The 21,388-nt window shown below is 39.2% G+C and overlaps 2 protein-coding genes across 2 annotated transcripts in view; both read right to left on the reverse strand.

The window, feature by feature from the left end:
• LOC144454094 (sperm flagellar protein 2-like) overlaps positions 1 to 21,388 on the reverse strand; it is a 142,121-nt gene that overhangs the window by 35,077 nt on the left and 85,656 nt on the right. The window contains exons 17-18 of the mRNA XM_078151756.1: positions 17,472 to 17,701; positions 1,566 to 1,672 (exon numbers count right to left, since the gene is read on the reverse strand). Coding sequence (XP_078007882.1) covers positions 1,566 to 1,672; positions 17,472 to 17,701 — 337 coding nt within the window. The remainder of the gene's footprint in view (positions 1 to 1,565; positions 1,673 to 17,471; positions 17,702 to 21,388) is intronic.
• On the reverse strand, positions 1,672 to 6,584 carry LOC144454145 (zinc finger protein 862-like). The gene is made up of 5 exons (XM_078153223.1): positions 5,571 to 6,584; positions 5,215 to 5,432; positions 4,910 to 5,118; positions 4,669 to 4,792; positions 1,672 to 4,539 (listed from the first exon to the last, which is right to left on the reverse strand). The coding sequence occupies exons 1-5, from the start codon at positions 6,582 to 6,584 to the stop codon at positions 4,176 to 4,178; spliced, it is 1,929 nt and encodes a 642-aa protein (XP_078009349.1). The 3' UTR covers positions 1,672 to 4,175.

Genomic DNA, 21,388 nt, shown 5'->3' on the forward strand with positions numbered 1-21,388 from the left:
TTATCTCCATTTTACAGTTCAGGAAACTGAGGCAGATAGAGGTTACGTGACTTGCCCAGGGTCACAGAATTATTAAGTGTCTGAATTCAGGTCTTTCTGACTCTAGAATCAGTGCTTTATCCACTGAGCCACTTAGTTACCTATTTCTTAGAGAAATTATTCTAATTATTTTCCTTCTCAAGTTCTCAAATCCAACTGTGCTGCCCCCATTGTCTACTTTACTGAGGAGAGGTAGGCTACCCAATGTGAATTTGCTCAGCTGTCTCTCCACCATTCAAAATCTGGGTAGTATTTCTTTCCTGTCTCAGGAGAAGAGGTGTCTCTCTTTCTTTCTTTGATTTAATTCAACTATAGGCAAGGTACTGTGTGGGCACTGGAAATACAAAAACAGAAATGAACAATTCTGGCCCTAAAAGAACTCATAGTCTAATGGAGGTGGGGAAGGGAGGGAGATACTCCATGTGCACAGTAATGTACAAAGTGTGTACAAAGTAATTTTTTTTATGGGAATGAAAAAATGGAGGAGAGGTGAAGAGGAAAGACCTGGAGCAGGAGGAAGGCCCTGAGCTAACCTTGGAAGGGAGCTAGAAAGGCCAAGACATGGACACAAGGATGTGCATGTAAATGACTATGTTCTAATTAGACCCTGCTACCTCATCCAATGCATGGGAAGCCTGTTCAAAGCATGGAGCCTGGTGGTGGAAGGTCCTATACAATGTTGAGAAATGTTAAGGGGTCCCTTGAACTTGTCTTTTTGAGTTGCCATATTTTCCAGAAACACTGGACCCACAGAGTACAGGAGGCGCTGAATGGGACAAGGACGAAGCCCCCCACTGAGCTGACATAATGTGTTGTTTGCATCCCAAGCTGGACTCCCTGTGTGTCCTTGGGAGTCAAGGCAGGCGCTAGTCAGTCTGCACTAGGATTTAGTACAGAACGATGGAAGATAACTGACATGTGTATAGGCCAGGGGTGGCCTCAAGGCCATATGTGGGCTTCTAGGTCCTTAAGTGCAGCCTTTTGACCGAGTCCAAGTTTTACAGGACAAATCCTTTTATTAAGGGAATTTATTCTGTGAAGTTTGGATTCAGTCAGAGGGCTACACTTGAGGACCTAGAGGGCCACATGTGGCCTTGAGGTGGCAGGTTCCCCATCCCATGTATAGACTCTAAATTTGCCACGCCCTCCAAGTACATTATGTCGGTTGGGCCTCACAACAACCTGTTGAGGTGTATATTTATAGATATTATCTGCATTTTATCAGTGAAGAGGCTGAGCCTCACAGAGGGCTAAGCAACTTGCTCCTCGTCACACTGCTAGTGACAGTCAGAGGCTAGACTGGATGCTAGCTCTTCCTCACTCTCAGTCCTGCACTGAATTCACTATATACCAGGCAGTCTTTCAGAGCTCCTTGTAGAGTAAAAGAGTTATTATTTCAGGAATGTATGGACTTTTAGTCCCAGACTACCTACTTGAGAAGTAGTAGTTCACTTACAAAAGAAGACAGAGACCTAACGTTCTCAAACCCAGAGAATGACAACATATCAAACACAACTGAAACCTACTTCAGGCAGAGTGAGGTGTAGCCACGCCTCAGGAAGATGGTTTGTTCCGAGGTTCAAAGTCACCAAGTCATACAAAATGTCAGTAAAATGCTTATTTCCCAAATAACCTAGTGAAGGAATAGAAACATTTTATTGTATTGCATGGATCTGGTTTTTTTTTCCCCCCTGGAATGAAAGAAACAAGGAGTAAGAGCTACTTATATGGATGATTAATGTATGTTTGAAATATGTAATCTCTTTGAAACAAGAGATAACTGATTGCCTCTGCAATTGCTCTCTTAGAGTGAAAAATTCCTATATTTTATAAAATAAGAATTCATTCACATCCTATTTTTTTACGTATTAATAATCCACTGTCATGTTCAACATGCCCTCTTAGATTTTTCCATTGTTGGAAAGGTACTTGATTTCAGCTGTTTTTGGTAGGCATGGGGTAAGAGTGTCTTAAATGCATGTAAATGACCACCATGTTCTAATTAGACACTTAGGCCTCACCCAACCCCATGAACCAGAATGTGCCTGCTTTCCAAAGATGAGAGAACTGATCTCATCATTAAATTATTAGAATGAAAGGATATACTTAATTTAGAAATTAATTGGCTAAACGTTTCCAAGTACCTCATGAAATGTCCATTTTTTTAACCATCTTGAAATTGTGTATATTGACTTGATTTACCACTACGCCCACCCCCACCTGAAATCACTATCCTTAAGAACTGATTCTTGTTTTAAATTTCATGCACATGCATTAAAAAATAAATAAAAATAAGAGTTGAATCTATTCCAACAGAAAATAGCTGATGTTACACTGCAGAATACCTTCAGTAGCCAGCAGGGGATCCTATGGATGTTCAGGGGTCTTTTTAGGCCCAAAGCACATAGTTGTTCTTGGTTTAGAAATGAAAAAAATGAAACAGAGATGCTTTATCTTGAATTTTTTTAAACAATCAAGTTGTTTCAGTGTCTTAAATCCTGCATGAGCTTTGTTACTTCCTGCTACTTTTTGAGAAAATGAAATAAAGCTTTTAAATTTTAGGAGTTTAACTACATGTTCAATTTGAAATATGGTGGATAATTTCTTGGGTGGAAAAAGATGATCCTCTCTTCCTCTGATGTGAAGTGGCTACTCAGGAAACCATTCAGAAGTGAATTATCTTTTGAACAGTTCAGGTTAGTGAGCCATACAAAGGTGTTAACCATCATCTCTACACAGACATGTCGTGAGTAAGCCAATGTTTCCTTTGGCCGTTGGGTATAGAACCATGGATTCTATCTCAGAAGAGTGTTTTTAAATGCATAAACCAAAATACTCAATATTACAAAGGAAACCAAATGTATTGAAATTAGGTTATCAATATATATACATTTTTAAAAGTTCACAGACTTCAAGTTAAGAACCCCTGCTAAATGAATTAAGTAATACTGCATTAGAACTCAAATGATTTAGAAAGATACAACTCATCAACTCATTAAGATTAATCAAAATAAATGAAAAGGGAGGCAGAAAAGCTGTTATCACTGTGAAGATTATAAGAAATTTAAGGGCAAATTAGAGTTTAAAAGTATTTAACATTTTAAGTGTTTAACTCACACATTTTAAGTTTACCTCTTTGGCTGTTGTACAAACATTACATTAAAATCATATTTAAATTTATATATATGTTTTTCCCTCCAGGGAGCTCAAAAAGGACAATTCATGTCATGTAGCATACAATGACAAGATTTCCATGAATGTAATGGAAACTCAAAGAGATGTACTTGTGAATTTGATGCAAGGTTGCAATAGAAACTCTCTGACAATCAGGCCCTGGGAGGTAAGTACTTAATTCACATTTGTTTAGAATTTTTCCTTAATGCAAACTTTGCTGTGACTCTGTAGTATCTTTGTGAATGAGAAGCTTAGTCCTGTCTGCGCTGCTCCTTGGCTGCCATAGCTCTTGAAGAGAAGCATTAGAAGATTTGGTGCTGGAAATGCCCATAGAGATCATCTGGTTCAACAACTCACTTATTTTACAGAAGAGGAAAATAATGCCCAGCAGGGTTTTGAAGTTCAGAGAGGTTTAGTGGTTTGCCTATGGTTACACAGGTAATAGGTAACAGAGAAAGGATTTGAACCCAGATCTTTATTTTTCTCCATGTATAGCACTCTTTCCCCTGTACTACAACATAGCCATTCCATCGCCGAGATGCTGGGACTTCCATAGCATTATTATAAAAACCCATGTGTATACTGAGTTTCAAGGTTTACAAAAGCACTTTCCTTACACCTCTGTCAGGTAGGTAATACACATACTATTATCTCCTTCTTACAGATGAGGAAACGGAGGTTCTGGCAACAGAGCTGGCAAGTGTCTAGAGCAGAATTCAAACTCAGAGAGCCTGACTCCCAGTCCAACAAAACCAGGAGATTTTGGCAAAAAGCATCTTCAGAGACATTCCCTTCGCCGTTGGAAGGTACTTCAGCAGATCTGGACACCATTTCTTCTAGTTGAAATTTAGTTGATCACTTGCTTTTAAATTCCAGGATGGAGACATTTTATAATAGTTGTCAGAAGATCTCTATATGTGAAAAAATATGAAGCCCAGTTTTTTTTCCCCCCTCTCACAATGTTAATCACTTTCATAAAGGCTATCTGAGCTTGAGGAGCAATCTGATTTAGTGATCATGTGGTCAGTTGGTGGGGGTGTACTTCTCTGCCAAGAGGTGTTCCACAGATGGATTGCTTTCTTGGGGTCAAACTTGTTGATGTCTGGAGAATTCAGCTGAATTATTAAAAGGTCTGTCATGCTCTCGGGCTTTATTTTAAAATGCATTTGTGATTTGGTTAGTTTCATCTGACTGAACCCGCGTTCTGCCTCAGCTGAACTTGCAGGGAGTGTCAACACCAGATCTACCAGGGTCAATATGTTGGGATACTTGATTGAGTAGATGGAATTCACAAAATCCCATGTTAATTTTCGGATGTTCTGAAATCTATAAGAGACAATTAAAAGTGTCAAGAATTAGTGGATTCCAGTTATGTGTATATACAAAGAACAATTAACACTTCAAAAGCATCAACATTAGTTTACCAAACTGAGCTTTCTCAGCTTTCCTTCTTACCCATTATAAATCTCTAATTTCATCATGCTCCATTCTGTTTCTACTTCATCAATTTTCACATTTGCACTTTCCAACACAGGTTCATAATGCTTTGTAAGAATTGATATCTCTTTCTCACCAAATTCTATAGGTGGACATAAGAGGAAGTTATATAGGAGAAAAAGAAATTATCCACAAAGATTTCAGAACACGCAGACCAACGAGTCCATGCTGGATACTGGACCAGTGCAATATATTTTACCTTGATCTATCTTTCCTGGCCATAATTTGAAACTTCCAATAGTGGTTGCCCTCACCACATCATGGCTGGCATCACTGAAACAATCATGAAGGTGCTTCATGAGGAGTGTTAAGACTATGTTTCGTACTTCAGAGATGTTTCCATTTCCTGTAAGTTGGTTACCATGAAAGTGTGTGGCAGACTCGGCCAGACGTTCCTTTGGACCTGGTCTGAAACATGTTACAAAATAAAATAAGGGGTGAATAATTTTCTAAAGCAAACTTGCTGGAAGTGCTCTAGCTCAGTAATCATCCAAGACGTCCTACCTTTTTTTATACATGCTGAGTGTTCCTAGTGTCGATTGTAAGGTTGCAAATACATCTCCTATTGATGAATTTCTATCCTGATTGACTCGGGACAAAATGCTGAGGACATTGATTACATCTAGCAGGAAGTGAGCAAATTGGACGACCTCAGCTTGGAGGAGGAATTGTAGGAGCTCTGTAGCTTTCTGATGATCTGAGGTATTTCTGCCTTCAGGTATCTAAAGCACAGCCAGGAAATAAAATGAGAATGTATTTCCTCCAAAATGATATCAAAACGCTTAATGAAAATGGTTGGGGGTGTGTGTATGTTAGTTTGTTTGAAAGAAAGTTAAGTAACAGATCTGAAAAGTACTTACTGTTCTCAGTTGCTTGACAATTGCAGAATATCCCTTGAGAAAGACTCGGAGAGCTGTTTGTAAACGTGGGAGCCATCGGTTGCTGCCAACTCGAGAAGGCATCACAGGATGGATTTTAAGGTCTCCAAAGGTGGCTATTAGAGCATTTTTATTTGAGGGGGAATCATGGTAGAAATAATACACATTCTGGAGAAGATCATTCACAGTATTGTACAGCTGGATGCTCTGCAATGCTTCTTGGTAAGCTAGTTCAAGCCGGTGTGCAAAGCAGTGGACTGTTTGCACACACGGTTGGATTTCTTTCAGAAGGCTGGCCACACCATTGTTCTCTCCTACCATGACAGCGGTGCCATTGCTCCCAAAACCGACTAGTTTTTTGGACCAGTCTTTGCTAGACAGATTTAGTTGAAGATTTATCTCAAGTGTTTTCTCGATGGCACTTTTTATTGCTACAGGATCCATCTTGTCCACAGTCTGTACTCCAACAACCTGACAGTGGACTTTGCCCTCGTATGCAAACTGTACATAAACAACTTTGGTGTCCTCTAGGAAGCTGTCCGTGCCGCCATCACTGATAAGTGAAAAGAATTTACATTTTTCTAGTTTCTCTTTCAGTGACCTGCGTTCAACTTCAGCAATGAAGTACACAAAAGTCCTGGCTGACTTGGCAGTTCTGAATGCCGGGCCAACATCTACACCTTTCATGTCATCCAGTTTGCACATCCAGACAAAGTCTTTGAGGGGACGCCCAGTCTTGGCAATAGCATGACATGACCTAAAGAGGTTTTCTATTCTTCCCAGGATTACTTTGTTCCTATTCTTCATCAGCCGCTCCTTGGCAGCATCCGCCAGGGTGGAAACACCTGTTGCTTCCACTAGAGAAGCCTTGGCATGAGCCTCACTGTTGTCGTGTGCCTGGAGAAATTCAGCCCTAAAGTTGTTGGTGCCATAAAAAAAGCTAACTTGGTTTCCTCCTGAGCTCACCCCGTGTTTGCGACACGAGCCACAGAACATTAGGTCGGATCTATCATCATACACCAGCCAGGGGTACCTTTTTAGCCAAATTTTCAAAAATTGGTTGTTCCGCTTAGGTAGGTAATAGTCAAGATTTCTCAGCCTTTTCTTTTCCTCAGCATATCTTCTAGTATCAGCTGAAGAGCCTCCTTTTTTAAAATACTTCCACGGTGTTTTGGCTACAGTTTCAAAAAATTAACAATAAAGCACATATAATCTCCACTTCCATGATACTTTGTCTACAATGATGTTACAAGATAATTTAGTTCTTTTTTCAAAAATTGTTTTTTTTTAAGGCAATTGGGGTTAAGTGACTTGCCCAGGGTCACACAGCTAGTAAGTATTAAGTGTTTGGTTTGAGGCCGCATTTGAACTCAGGTCCTCCTGTCTTCAGGGCTGGTGCTCTATCCACTGCACCACCTAGCTGCCCTGATAATTTAGTTCTTAAACCTTTTACTTTACATTTCTCCCCTCACTTTAATATTTACCTTTTCTTTAAATTGAGAATTCCCCATGAGTCAGTCAGTCCCTCCCAGTTCCAAAGACTCTAAGAAGATCTATATACCTGTGCTACAGGAATTTAGAGCCAAGAAAGATTGCTTCTTGGTAAAATGTTTAGGGTTGATGTGGGGTTTAAGCTGAGCCTTGAAGGATGGATACATTGTGGATAAGTGGAAAGGATTGGAGAAGGCATTCTGGGTGGGGGGAACACAAACAACTGCTTGAAGGTAGGAAAGTACAAGCCATGTTCTGAAAAGACCGAAGAGACCGATTTGGCTAAAGGTGGGTTTGCGTAGTCAAGTTGTTGGAGGTGGTTGAAAAATAGGCTAGTGCCAGGCCATGGAATGCCTTGAATGCCACGCTAAAGAATTTGGAATTGCTCTCATAGGAACCACTGAAGTTTCTGAACAAGGGAACATGACCAATTTGATTGAGACGTCCAGGACGGAAAGGGGAGGGCAGAAAATGGAGGCGGGGGGAACATCAGAGACTGAACTAGAGTGGCAATGATAGGAATGGAAAGGAAGGGATGGATGCGACCAACATTATGAAAGAAAAGGCAACAAAGCTGGTGACTGTATGTAGAGGCTAAGGTACGTAGTAGAGTCAAAGATGACAAGATTCCAGGACTAGGTGACTAGGATGGTATTATTACTTTTGATGGAAGGGAGACAATTTTGTGGAGGAGATTATGAGTTGCTACATTAATATTGAAATGTGCCTCACAAACTTATAAATGAACTATTTAATGCACTAATGTTTCATGTAAGGTACACTTTCCCATAGACTATCACGCTACTGTAAATGTAGCATCTCACTAAAATCCCCATACCGCTTTGGGTCTTCATGGATGAAGTGAACCCTTGAAATGAGCAATCTGTGAATTTGATCAATATTGACAGCCCTTGTCAGTGACGGAGGATATTTGAATTATTTGGATTCTGTCTCAATTCTCCCCACTAGTTTGTGTGTAGACTTAGCCTATTAAAGATAAGGAGACTTCCATGAAACTTCCCTACCTTGCTAGAGAAAAGAAAAAAAAAACCTGACCAAATGTCTCATTTGGACCAATTTACACATGAAGACAGGCTCCTGAATAACTAGGGCAGATAATTCAAGGGCCCTGTAATTAAGAGGCTGATGTGTAGAAGCAGGAGAAACAAACAGACAAGAGATTTTTCAGTCATGTTTGATTTTGTTGTGGTTGTACATATCTTACCAGGGAAATATAGATTTTTATTTCTCTTTATTTTTTAAAATTATTTGAGTCATTGTTTGTATCCTCCTCTGGCTCTCCCCTTAACATGCACCATAATTATTCCTACCTCTGTCCGTTTGACCATAATGTTCCTGTCTGCCAGGAATGTTCTTTGCCCTTTTCCTTATGTATTCAAAGGTAATGCATAATTCAAGGCCTAGCACAAGTATTGCAGTCTCCATAAAGCTTATCCTTATGACTACAGATCCCTTTCCTACACAATCAGGACAATTATCTCTACTGAATATATTATATCTAATTTTATAATTGCACTGTATGGCTCATTACCTTATTATATATCAATACAACACACATCCACATGTATAATGCTGATACATATGCCACCCTCCACAAAGGTCCTCCTCTGTAGGATGCTTCATCATGCATGTCATGCATGTTTTTGTCCCTAGACCCCAGAGATTTAGCCAGCAATGAAGAATTTCTGAAGGATAGTGAAGGATAATTCTGAAGGATTTCTGAAGGATAATGAAGACCGAAGGATAATGAACATTTTGGCCAGTGGAACTCATGAAAATCATCAGTTAAGAGGCTGAGAAGGCTTGAAATTTGAGGGAAGAATCACACTAGAACCTTGAAATACTGAAGATGTTTCTTCAATATATGTCATGTTCTCCCCAACTAGGTTTAAAAGTTCTAATTACTAGGTACCTTGTCTTATACTGAATTCTTTCTCATTTAGCTTTGTAGAATGCTAAATATATAGTAAGCACTTAATACATTTTATTTTATTTTAATTTAATTTAATTTTATTATTTGGAAGCAATTGGGGTTAAGTGACTTGCCCAAGGTTACACAGCTAATAAGTACCTGAGATACGATTTGAACTCAGGTCCTCCCGGCTTCAGGGTCAGTGTTCTATCCACTGTGCCACCTAGCTATTCCTTAACACATTTTAAATGGTTGTTTTTTTTTTAACTTCAATGTAGATACGTGACATAATACTACGGAGAAGAAGGGAATTGCTCCCTTCCATTCTACTCCTCTTTTTTTTTTTTCCCTGTTGATTTCTGCAAGCTTCAGATAGTGTAACTGAAGTAACTATGAAAGCAAAGGTATGGTGCTTAATATGTAGAACTCAAAGAAAATTTAGAGGTTAGGGCATCTAAGCCTTTCATTTTATAGATAAGGAAATTGAGGACCTGAGGGGTTAAATGTGCTGCCTCATGTCAAACTGAGAGTTAAGCAGCAGAGCTGGTACTCAGCTCCTGGTCTTCTGACTCCAAATCCACCATTTCCACTGAATCCTAGTGTGTTCTTCCTTCTCACATTTTCTTAGAATACTTTGTCTTCCTTGCTCCCATCATGGCCCACCTTGTAGCACACTTACTTTTGCGAATATTTGGTAGCACTTAAGTAGTATGTAAGATCCTTAATAAGCACATAGATTTTGCTTAAATAGCTGCTGCTGTCTTAATCTCTGTATCCCCGGTACTTAGCAGGGTATCTTGTTCCAAGTAGATATTGAATACATTTGTCGAACTGAATCATTTCCTACAGATGTGTATTATTGCCACTCTCTTGTCACTTTCTCTTTTAAAGATGCCAGAACCCAGAGCTCAAGAAATATTCAGGTGAGAGAAGGCAATGGAACCTCCCAGTTCCCCCTTTGGGAGCCATCTCTGCTACTTCTTCTTGCTTCTCTTTAGTTGCATGATGTTTGGAGAAAATATGGACTGTTCAAAGCCAATGTCTACATAAGTGCTTGCTCATATATAGAGTGAATGAAAGAAGTCATAGTATGAACATTTTAATATTACATATACATGCACATATGAAATCATATGAGAAGTGACTGATCCTAAAGGAAAAGCAGCCGGCTGTAGTGGAAAGAACAGTTGTTTATGATTCAAGACCCTTGACTTCTCCTGGCCTTGACCATTCATTGACACTGTGGCCATGGAGATAGTCTGCTTAACTTCTCTGTGCCTCTGTTTCCTCCTCTGTTAAATGAGGAGGCTAGACAAAATGATCCCTTAGGTCTTTTTTATCTATAAAATTTTGTGATTCTGAGAGATTTATTTAAAAAGATCCTTTTCCTAGTTTTCATTATTCTTCCCAACATAATTTCCTCACATCATTTGTTTCCCTAAATGGAAAGGGAAGAGATACATAATTGGTAATGCATGTTTGGTGTAGATAATGGGCATCAGTAAGTTGCCCCATTTCTCAAAAGGTGATTATCCATGTTATTGTTATTATTATCATTATTATTGTTGTTGTTGTTGTTGTTGCCAGATTGGTGACCAATCGTGTGGTTGTTCCCAAGGATTAAAGGTGGAAGAGTTCACAGAGTCATAACTACTCCTAAAACAACCAATGAAGTATTGAGGGAATGATACTATTGTATTTTGGGGGAGGTCATTCCAGAGTGATTTTGAAAACATGATTTATCAATATGGTTTGGGAAGGGAGTAATATTCCTTATCAGGAAAAAGTGTTGGTCACAGTAAAAGAGTAAGCTCTAATTCTGGTCTTAACACATAGTCTTAAACCAATGTTGTCATCAATAAAAATGGACCACTAAACCATATGTAAGGATCCCTGTGGGTTGCATACTGACTTAGAAAACCATGTTAACATTATCTATGTCCTATTATATTTTTATTTATTTTATTGAATATTTCTCCATTACATTTTAATTTGGTTGAAGTGGCTTGAGACTATTGTGTTCTGATGCCTTTGGTCTAAACAATAACCAAACAGATCTGAAAATACTATACATATCTAAATACTGAACAAATCTCATATTTACTAGACTCAGATTGATGCCCATTTTGTCTCTTATCAGCTTCCCCTGGATATATAGGCCCCAGACAGGCTCTAACCTCTCAGAGTATCCTTATTATTTCAAAACTCTCCGAGGCATCCAAAGAACTTTTTCTTAAAGCTATATTTTTCACAACTGAGTGTGACATCTCAGTGTCAACTGAAACTGAAAACCTAATGGTCAACCCATAGACAGATATTAGTTGCAACAATAAAACTTGTTCTTCCAACATGTACTTGCTAATAGAATAACTGAGACAAGAGACTGGTTAAGATGTAGTTCTAGGACTATGCTAACTGACAAAGATTCTAGGGATGTGTTGTACAAGCTGCTTGAGTTATCAGACACAGAATAAATCAGTGACTCCAGGCCACAAGGTCAGTCATGGCTACCGCCTTGACAACATCTGAGCCCTTTTCTCTTCCATGTTTTCTTGGCCTGGGACAGTGGTTTTCAGATCCTGGAGGTGATCAGGGAATGCGCATTGCTTGAGATGTCTCATGGGCTCGGATACCAGAGGTTGAAAAGTTATGTCCTTTTCCCAAAAGATCCGGGATTCCTCCTGAATAAACTCCATATGGAAACCATACAAACCTCAATAAGTTGGGGAGAATTTTCATTTGAGCAAAAGAACAGATCACAGTGTTCTGGCTTTTTCAGGTGACACTTTTATTCTATCATATTCAGCCTACAAGGTATACTGAGTGCTCGATGTCCAGATATGAGGCGTTGCTGCACTCAGGATGCATTCTGGTGATCCTTATGGTAGTCGTTCAATGCTTGTATGCTTGGCACATTAGGCTCTCAAAGCATCCCATTGTAATGCTCTTTGCCGTGAACTGTGGGACTTTTCCCAAAGAGCTGCTTTGTCTAGGTTGCATGATATAATTGGATCACAAGTTTTGAGATGTACTTTTATGGCACTGGTCTGTCTTCTCTTTTGGTATCATTTTTTGGACACCTGAGAGATTAAGTTTCTGGGAATTAAAATTGATTTGGTTCTACTTAGCTCACAATGGGCCTCACTCCAAGAGCTGCTAGAGTTATTAAATTTTTTTTCAGCTTACAATTTTCTCTGTGAGCCTTTAAACTGAGTTAAATTGCTTGAGCCCTGACTAAAAGGTGGTGGTGATCAGGGTAAAAATGTTTGTGGGAGAGTCAGTGTCTGGCAGGCAGGAACAGAGAGCACCAGGAGAACAAAATGACATCATCCCAATTTTATCTTTCACTAGGTAGCAGTGGTATTGGTTGGTGACAATAGAAGGCCCTGAAATAGCAACTCTACCAAATTCCAAGGAATTAACCCTGAGATAAAATTTAAAAATGCAGAAATAAATTTCTATCTCCTTTGATATAATCCAAGGGAGAGCATTGTTTTAGACATACTACATTTGTCACTCTGACACCCTACATTCATTTTTATGGGATAAAAATTAAAATGAAACATAATGAGAAGTTTCACAATAACATTTGAGGAGCAAAGAAAAAAGCAGAAGGATGGTTTAGTTAGGGGATATCTGGAGCAAGAATGAGTGTCATATTATTTCCCTCCTAAATTCCTGAAAGGGCATGAAAAGGGGTCTAGGAAAGAGGGACGGGGTGATAGCTTGTGGGGGAGTTACTGGAGGAACTGAACTGATTGAGAAGTTCTCAAATTTCTAAATTTTGGAGACTTTCTTAGGTGTTGAGAATTATATAATTATAATAAGATTCCACGATTCATCACAGGTACTCATACGCCATAGCATACGACGGTGGGAAGAGGTACATCCTGTGTGCTTCTTGTCTGTGGTCTGTACATCTTTCACGGAAGATCCACACAGTGTGTAGGAGGCCTTTGCCAGCTCTACGGACTGGTGTGCAAAGATTCTACCAGTTACCTTTTGCTTTTGCTACATTATTGTCTTACCTATGGTTCTAGTTATACATCTGAGGGAGCACAAGGACAGCTAGGTGGCGCCATAGAGTATAGAGCACTGGAAGATTCATCTTCCTGAGTTCAAACCCAGCCTCAGACACTTACTACTTGTGTGTTACCCTGGGCAAGTCTTGCCTCAGTTTCCTTATCTGTAAAATGAGCTGGAGAAGGAAATGATAAAGCATTCCAATATCTTTGCCAAGAAAACCCAAATGAGGTCACGAAGAGTTGGACATGACCAAAACAACTGAATGATGAAAATGAGAAAGGCAGTGTGATGGAGCGGGAAGGATGCTGTATTTACACTCAGCTGACCTGGGTTTGAATCCTGGCTCTGCCACTCATTTACCACTTTTGTCACTTTGGAGAAATCGCTTGGCCCCTCTATGCCTCAGTTTCCTTATTTGTAAAATAAAAGGGTTGGGCTAGATGGACTTTGAAGTCTAGATCTATGACCCTACTATCTAATCATTTTTAAAAGTCCTTTTGGAATAATAGATTGACAAGTGTTTGTTTTTTTAAAACCACTAAAAGGAGTTTGGAATAACTCAGAGGACCTGGGTTTAAATACTACTTCATGCAGCAAGTCACTTAACCTTTCCGACTTATTCTTTTCAGCTGAAAAATGAGGGGAAGAGAATAGGTCTTAATGACCTCTGAGGTCTATTTTAGCTCTGAATTTATGACTCTATGAACTTTTATTTAACATTATCATAAATGAAGTCTTCAAATAAAAACTAATTTTGGTACTCAAATGGGTTAACACATGCAGAAGCAATTTCTTCAGTAACTAAAGCATTAGCTACCTACCATCTCGTGTAAACATTCTTAGGCATTTACTTACTTTAACCAAATAATATCCCTTTTCTTGAGAAACTGCATATGGGTAATTCAGTGCTAAAGGAACACAAATGTCAAGTAGTTTAGTTATATTAACATTCCTTGTAAATGTGACTTTAAAAGCCTGGTTGAGGGTACAGTATGTGAGTAATAATAAATCTGTCATTTTTAAGAGGAGTATATTTCATTATATTTCCAGAAAACCAAAGAGATTCCGTTAATGTATTATGATGCATATAGGAGACTCTATGAAGAAATACTAAAATGCTTATTTCCCCATAGCTGTATTTTAAAATATTTTGCAAGAATTAAGAAATTTACCAGTTTTAAACTAGCATTCTATGTTTCCTCTTTCACAATGAACATCACTTCATTTAATATGGCTTTTTGAAATTACAGAACTATTTCCTTTTTCCTTTTTCTAGGAAATTATATTATAGGAAGAAAACAGTTATAGTAAGAACTTGACTTAAAAAATGAATTCATGTTAGTTATCATGAAAGCCAATGAGACTGCTTGGGGTTTCCACCTGCTCTGGCATTGAGGAAGACACTCAAACCAGGCACTCCCCGGAGATCATGACTTGGGCTTTGGAGAGGCAAAAGCAGAGCTCTGGATATCCTTCTGAGCCCTGAATGTTGAAGTCAGCCAGCAGACAGAGAACTCCCAGGCAGGACCTTGGATTGAGGGTCAAGTGACCTTCACTCTTTTTATTCCTCTGTATTTTTAAAACAAACCCTCCAAAACATGTGATTCACATTTCCCAAAACATGTAATAATCAAGCTGTGAAAAAGAATGGATCTCTTCAGTTTCATCATGGCTTATCAGTTCCCAGAAACTGCAGAGGGCCAGGTGATTTCCTAACTATGGTTGCCCTTGAGATGGTCCTTTTCAGTTCTGTTGGGTTTTTTGGTTTGTTTGTTTGTTTTTTGGCTAGGCAGTGGGGTAAGGTGGCTTGCCCAGGATCACACAGCTAGTAAGTGTCAAGTATCTGGGGCTGGATTTGACCTCAGGTCTTCCTGACTCCAGGACCCGTGCTCTATCCACTGTGCCCCCTAGCGGCCCCCAGTTCTGCTGTTTTTACTAACATGAGAGCTGAGCACAGTAGGACAGTACTGCTCCTATAACTCAGTCTCTCTTCTTTCCTGGGGGCCACTTCTTCCCTCCTGCCTTTGGTCTACAGTTTCTGTAGCCGGGGCAGTAGCAATACAAAGCCAGTCCCTCATCATTCCCTGTGCCTTACATGGTTGTTATTTTCACTGCTTCCTTGGCTATTCTGTTTTCCTACTTTGGATACCCTCAGCTGCCTCTCTGACAGTCCACATCTTTTATTTCCTTTAAATATATGGCAAATCTAGTGTGTCAGTCTCATAATCTGAAGGTCATGAGTTCGATCCTCACACGGGGCATCCGCATTAGCTTTGGGGCAGCTAGGTGGCGCAGTGGATAGAGCTCTGGCTCCGGAGTCAGGAGGATCTGAGTTCAAATCCGACCTCAGACACTTGACACTAGCTGTGTGACCCTGGGCAAGTCACTCAACCCTGACTGCCTCACCAAAAAGCAAAAAAAAAAATGTAGTAAATATACAGCAAATCCCCTAAGAAATTTTCCCTGTCCAACCTCCCCACCACACTGATCACTAGTTAGTTTTGTTTTCCTAACCCCTTGTGTGTAGTTTGCAATCCATCTTCTTAAAGTTGCTCATCTTCTCTGGTGCTTACTTCTGCATTTATTTGCCTTTTTTTCCCAATTAAATTATAAATTTTTCTGAAAGCAGAAAATTAGTTACATCTTATTATAGCATAAAGAATGTTAGACTTGGAGTCAGAACATCCAGGTTTAAGTCCAAGACCTTAAAGCTCTGCGACCACTTAACCCCACTGGACCTCCATTTCCTTATTTGTAAAACAGGGAGACTAATATTTGCATGGCCTAACTCACATGGTCATGGTCATTGTGAATTATAAAGTGCTAAATGACCATGAGCTACTCTCATGGATACTTTTAAATCTTGGATATCCAGAGGTGGGAAGGGCTGCCCCAACCAGGGGCCTACCCCCATTGTTTTTCTCCCTCATCCCCTTCTCTGGTAAGTTCCATCCCAGAACCTACCTGGGAAAGTGCAACAGTCTGTGGGAAGAGCCACTATCACCAGGGAAGACGTATTCCCAGTGGTGTGCTGGGACCAGTTCAAATGGGCTCATGAGAATTGATTATACAATTTTCAATGAGAGCATTTATACTTCTGAAATCTGTACATGCTAAAACCCATGGCTTGATTTATTGTTTTGTTGCTTGTCTAGACTTAAGAAAGTGATAGAGAAAATGCTAATAATGCAGAAAATGTTAAAAATGTTAATAATTTTGCCCCTGAGAACCAGCTGTTAAATGTTTACCAGCGAACCCCTCCCATCTCCCCTCTTTCCATCACAGCTTAAGCACACATAGGAAAGCATGTTCGGATTCTCATTACCTGTATGCATAACCACATTGGTGACCAGTGGTATGGATGCTCCTAGGGATTAACTGTGGAAGAACTCACAGAGGAATGAGGGTCCCTTTAAGAAAGTATCTCATCAAGTGAGCTGTTATTTGTAAAGAGCTTAGCACAGTGCCTGGAACATAGTAGGTGCTGTATAAAATGGTTATTCCCTTTGCTTTCATCTCTCTGGCTTACATAGGAATCTAAGAAAAAGGAAAAATAGTACTCTTTCTATGGATATATTAGATGTGAAATGTGCTAGCTAGCTGGCCAAACTGGGAGAGAGCTATAGTTTTCTACGGAGATTATTTCTGAATCTTAAAAGGAAACAAGGGTGAAGGAGGTCAAGGTAATCGGAGCAGCCTGGCTAGGAGTTAGCACAGACAAGTTCCACGATATAGAAGCCTAGCTTCTTGCTGCCTTTTATTTTCTATTTCCTATTATCCATCACATGCCTGATCTGTATACCTACATATTTGAACTGAGGCAATTGACGCATTTGATCAATAGTGTTTTGATGCAAAAGTTACACCTGAAACTACAAAGATGCAAGCAGATGTTGCAACACCCTTAGGATGGATTGTGTTCATATTTGCATATACACATACCTAGGCTGTATGCTGGTGAGGGTTTCACAACCAGCTTTCTGGGGGAGAAAATGAATGCAGGACGAACTTTTAAGTTTAGTTTGCATTATTCACGTTTTTTTTCCCCATCACTTTCTTAAGTATTGATAAATAAAAACAACAACTATAAATCAAGACCCAATTTGTAGTGTGTGCTGATTTCTGAGGCATAAATGCTTGCACTGAGCATCTAATTATCAACTCTCTTGAGCCCCAGCACACACCTACATAGACCCACACTATATGGTACATAAGGTATAACTGAACTTGATTTCCCCAATCTTGAAGGACAAGTTCAGTACAAGTGTCCCTTTGAAACAAAGGAGAACTGAGTCCTATTTTCTTGGCTTCATAATAACCAGTCCCACAGAGCAAACTTTACCTGCCTCTTCAAAGAAGTGACAATTATCTTATTGTGGTGGTTAATTTTAATTTTCCTCAGAGATGCCTGGATCAATAATTTTTCCCCCTACCTTTTGGTGCCATCTCCAAAAACTCTTTTCGAAGGGTGTTGAGTTGTTTGATAGTGAGGTAAGTATTTATTTCTTTCTCCACGGGTGGAGGCCGGATAGGAGGAAGGGGATCTGGAAAGACTTTCACATCACCATTAATGAAGAAGTCTTCATCATTCAAAATAAGTTCATACTGAATCCTTGTTGACGTTTCAATGTGGTAGTGAGCCACTTGGGTTAATTTTTCCACACTGCCCGGAAGGAAAACAATATACAGATGATGTAATTCTCAATTTAAAAATGCTAGAATAATATCAGGTGTTTATACAACAGACACATGCTGCAAATCAGAGTGCATCTTCTAGCTAAGAAAGATACTTTGATGGGCACACTAAAATACATATGACGGGGATAATGAATTTTATAATTTATGCACTTTACAAAAGGATAATACATTTTTATAGTGTCTTTAAAAGAGACCTGTGATTGCATCAGTTTAAGAAACCACTGATATGGAAATGCAGATTAGTAAAGTTTCTGTAACACACAAGCTTTGATTGTGGCTGGGGGTGCATTGAGAGGCAAAGTATAATGCATGGTCACACAGCTGATATGTGTCATAGACAAGACTAGAACCTTTATGGCTCTCTAACCATTATGCAGTATGCCTCTCTTTTTATACTAAACACAATTTATTAAATAATAAGGTGTGTATGAGTTGATCTCATATCCAGAGAGACTGGTCAAATATGAACAGCATACTAAGAATTTTTTTTAAGTAATAAATCATATCAAATTATAGGATAAATTCAGTAAAGATTACAAACAGAAACACGGTAAAGTTTCATAGGATGTCAAGAAGAGCTATGTCTAATGTAAATTTTTGTAATTGCATATCACTGTTGTCTACAGTTTTTCTGTTTTTGTTTTGTAATCAGAGTTTTGAGTGCCTTGGTTCTAGGAAACTCCTAGTGAGGAAACCCCTTCTACTAATACAAATTAGCACCTGCTCTCTGAAACTTTTGTCTTCAAGTACTGCTCAGGGTACTGAGAAGTTAAGTGACTTGCATAGGGTCTCACAACCAGTGTGTGTCAGAGGCAGGACTTGAATCCAGGCCTTCCTAGCTCTGGAGCCTACTTTCCATCTACTCCAGCATATTGCTTCTCCGCCTAAGGTACAGTTTTCAAAATGGATGACAATTGTGAAGAAAGCCAAAGAGCTCCATAATCATCAGGGCTGCAATCAAATCATGTGGTTCTCAGACTGAGCAGACAGAATGGTTTTTAGTGGAAAGAGAACTGGATTCAGAGCCACTAGGTCTAGATTCATGCTTCAGGTATGGCACTTGCTAGAGATTAATGGGCATCTAGATGGCACAGTAGATAAAATGCCAGGCCTGGAAGCAGGACAACTCACTTGCTGAGTTCAAATATGGCCTCAGCCACTTACTAGCTGTGTGACCCTGGGCAAGTCACTTAACTTTATTTACCTCAGTTGCCTCATCTGTAAAATGAGCTGGAGAAGGAAATGGCAAAGTACTTTGGTACCTTTGCCAAGAAAACCCCAAATGGGGTCACACAGGGTCAGACACAACTGACCAACAACAGAGAGATTTATGACTTTAGATAAGTCGTCAAACATTTTTGAACCAGTTTCCTCATCTAAAAAAATGGTGTAATTGATAAAAGTGCTGGATGTGGGGTCAGAAAGTCCTTACTTTGAATCTCACCTATCTCACTTACTTGGAAGTGGATGGAATGCCAGGCCTGGAGTCATGAAGACTCATCTTCCTGGCCTCAGACATTTACTAGCTGAGTGACCCTGGGCAAGTCACTTAACCCCATTTGCCTCAGTTTCCTCATCAGTAAAATGAGCTGGAGAAGGAAGTGGAAAACACTACAGAATCTTTGCCAAGAAAACCCCAAATGGGGTCATGAAGAGTCAGACATGACTGAAAAACAACTGAACGTATCACTTACTAATTGTGGTCAAATCACTTAAATGCTCTGAGCCTCAATTTCTTTATCTGTAAAATCTGGATAATAACAGCTCTAGTATCTACCTCCCAAGCTTCTTTTTTTTTTTTTTAATGAGGTAATTTGTGTAAAGTATTTTGTGAACCTTAATAGGCTCTCTATAAATATCATTTTTAATTAGTTATGTGAGCAAGTCATCTACATTTATATAAGTCAGCTAGGTTGTGAAGAAATTGCTTTCTAAATGGAAATTCGCTGTATCTGTCTTCCTTGCTCCTTATCTTTATGAGCCAGTGTAGTATGGTGGAAATAACACTAGACCAGGAGTCGGGAGACCTCCAGCACAGTCCTAGCTCTGTCATATCACCTTGTTCAAGTCACTCAACTTCTCTGGTCCTCAGTTTCTTTTCCTGTAAAACTGGAGTAATGAGATCTTCTCTGCCTACCTCACAGGTTTGTCAATATCCTTTAATAAAATGGATGTGAGAGTGTTTTTGAAAGGGCTATACGAAGCAATAAAACAAGAAAAAGAAATCAAGAGGATAAATAAATATAGCTAGGATTTCTTAGGAAAACTATCCATCCTGTCGTCTGCAAAAAGTGATAAATTTGAGGAAAATATTTAAAGACTAATATTCAAGTGTGTACGTGTATGTGTGTGTATATACAAACATACGTGTATATATATATATATATATAAAACATGTACACATATACACAAATACATAAGAATAAGACAATCACTAACAGACAAGTTGTCAAAGAATACAAATAAGGAATTCTCAAATGAAGAAATGCAAACTATCAAGAGTTATATGAAAAAATTTTCCAAATCACTAATAAGGGCAATGCACATTAAAATAACTCTAAAGTTCTACCTTACACTTACCAGACTGGCAAAGATAATAGCAACAACAGCAATGATAACAATAATAGTTAAAAATTTTAAAGTACCTACTGCGTGGCAAGCACTGTGCTAGGTGCTTTACAATATTATCTCATTTGGTCCTCAAAACAGCCCTGTGAAGAAGGTGCTATTATTATCTCTATTTGATAGATGAGGAAACTGAGGCAAACAGGTGAAGTAACTTGCCCACGTTCACACCGCTGTTAGGTGTCTGAGGCTGGATTTAAGCTCAGGTTTTCCTGACTCTGGGCCCTGTGCTCTATCCACTGTTCCACCTAGCTGCTGGTGATAGAGGAAAATGTGAATTGGTGGAGGGCATGTGGGAGGACAGGCACACTGATGGTAGAACTGTGAATTGGTTAAGAATTTACAAGTATACTATAAAAGTCACTAAACTGTATGTACCCTTTGGCACAGCAATATTATTATTATATTAGACAAGTACTACAAAGAAAAGGTTATGGGGCCTGCTAGGTGGCGCAGTGGATAGAGCACTGGCCCTGAAGTCAGGAGTACCTGAGTTCAAATCTGGCCTCAGACCAAACACTTGACACTTACTATATGTGTGACCCTGGGCAAGTCACATAACCCCAACTGCCTTAAAAAAAGAAAAGAAAAGAAAATGTTATGGAACCAAAGGTAGTGTTTTCACCAGTGTTGCTTGTTGAAAGCAAGGGATGGAGGGGGGGAAAGCTGGTATGGGAGCTAAACATCTGATTAAGAATTTGGTGTCAGAAATCCATTTGAATATGGATTTTTAGACTCTAGCTTAAATATAGGAATGATAGGCTTATAGTTAGGGACTGGATATACTGAACAAAAGTTGATTAGAACATATTTGTCTAGTGTCTTGAAAATCTAAATTAAAAGAACTTGAAGCTGAAAAAGGATGGGGGAATGAGAAACACACATACAGAGTCAATGTAGCTCAGGAACATTAGGGAAAAGCTACAATGTGGGAAGAACAGCTCTTGGGACACCCAGAAAGTCATAGATAAAAAAAATCAAAATAGAAACCAAGAGCAAAACCCTTGGCCTAAAATATCTATGCACA

The sequence above is a fragment of the Phascolarctos cinereus genome, unplaced genomic scaffold (assembly GCF_003287225.1).
Source record: "Phascolarctos cinereus isolate Bilbo 61053 unplaced genomic scaffold, phaCin_HiC Scaffold_4;HRSCAF=312, whole genome shotgun sequence".
Lineage (NCBI taxonomy): Eukaryota > Metazoa > Chordata > Mammalia > Diprotodontia > Phascolarctidae > Phascolarctos > Phascolarctos cinereus.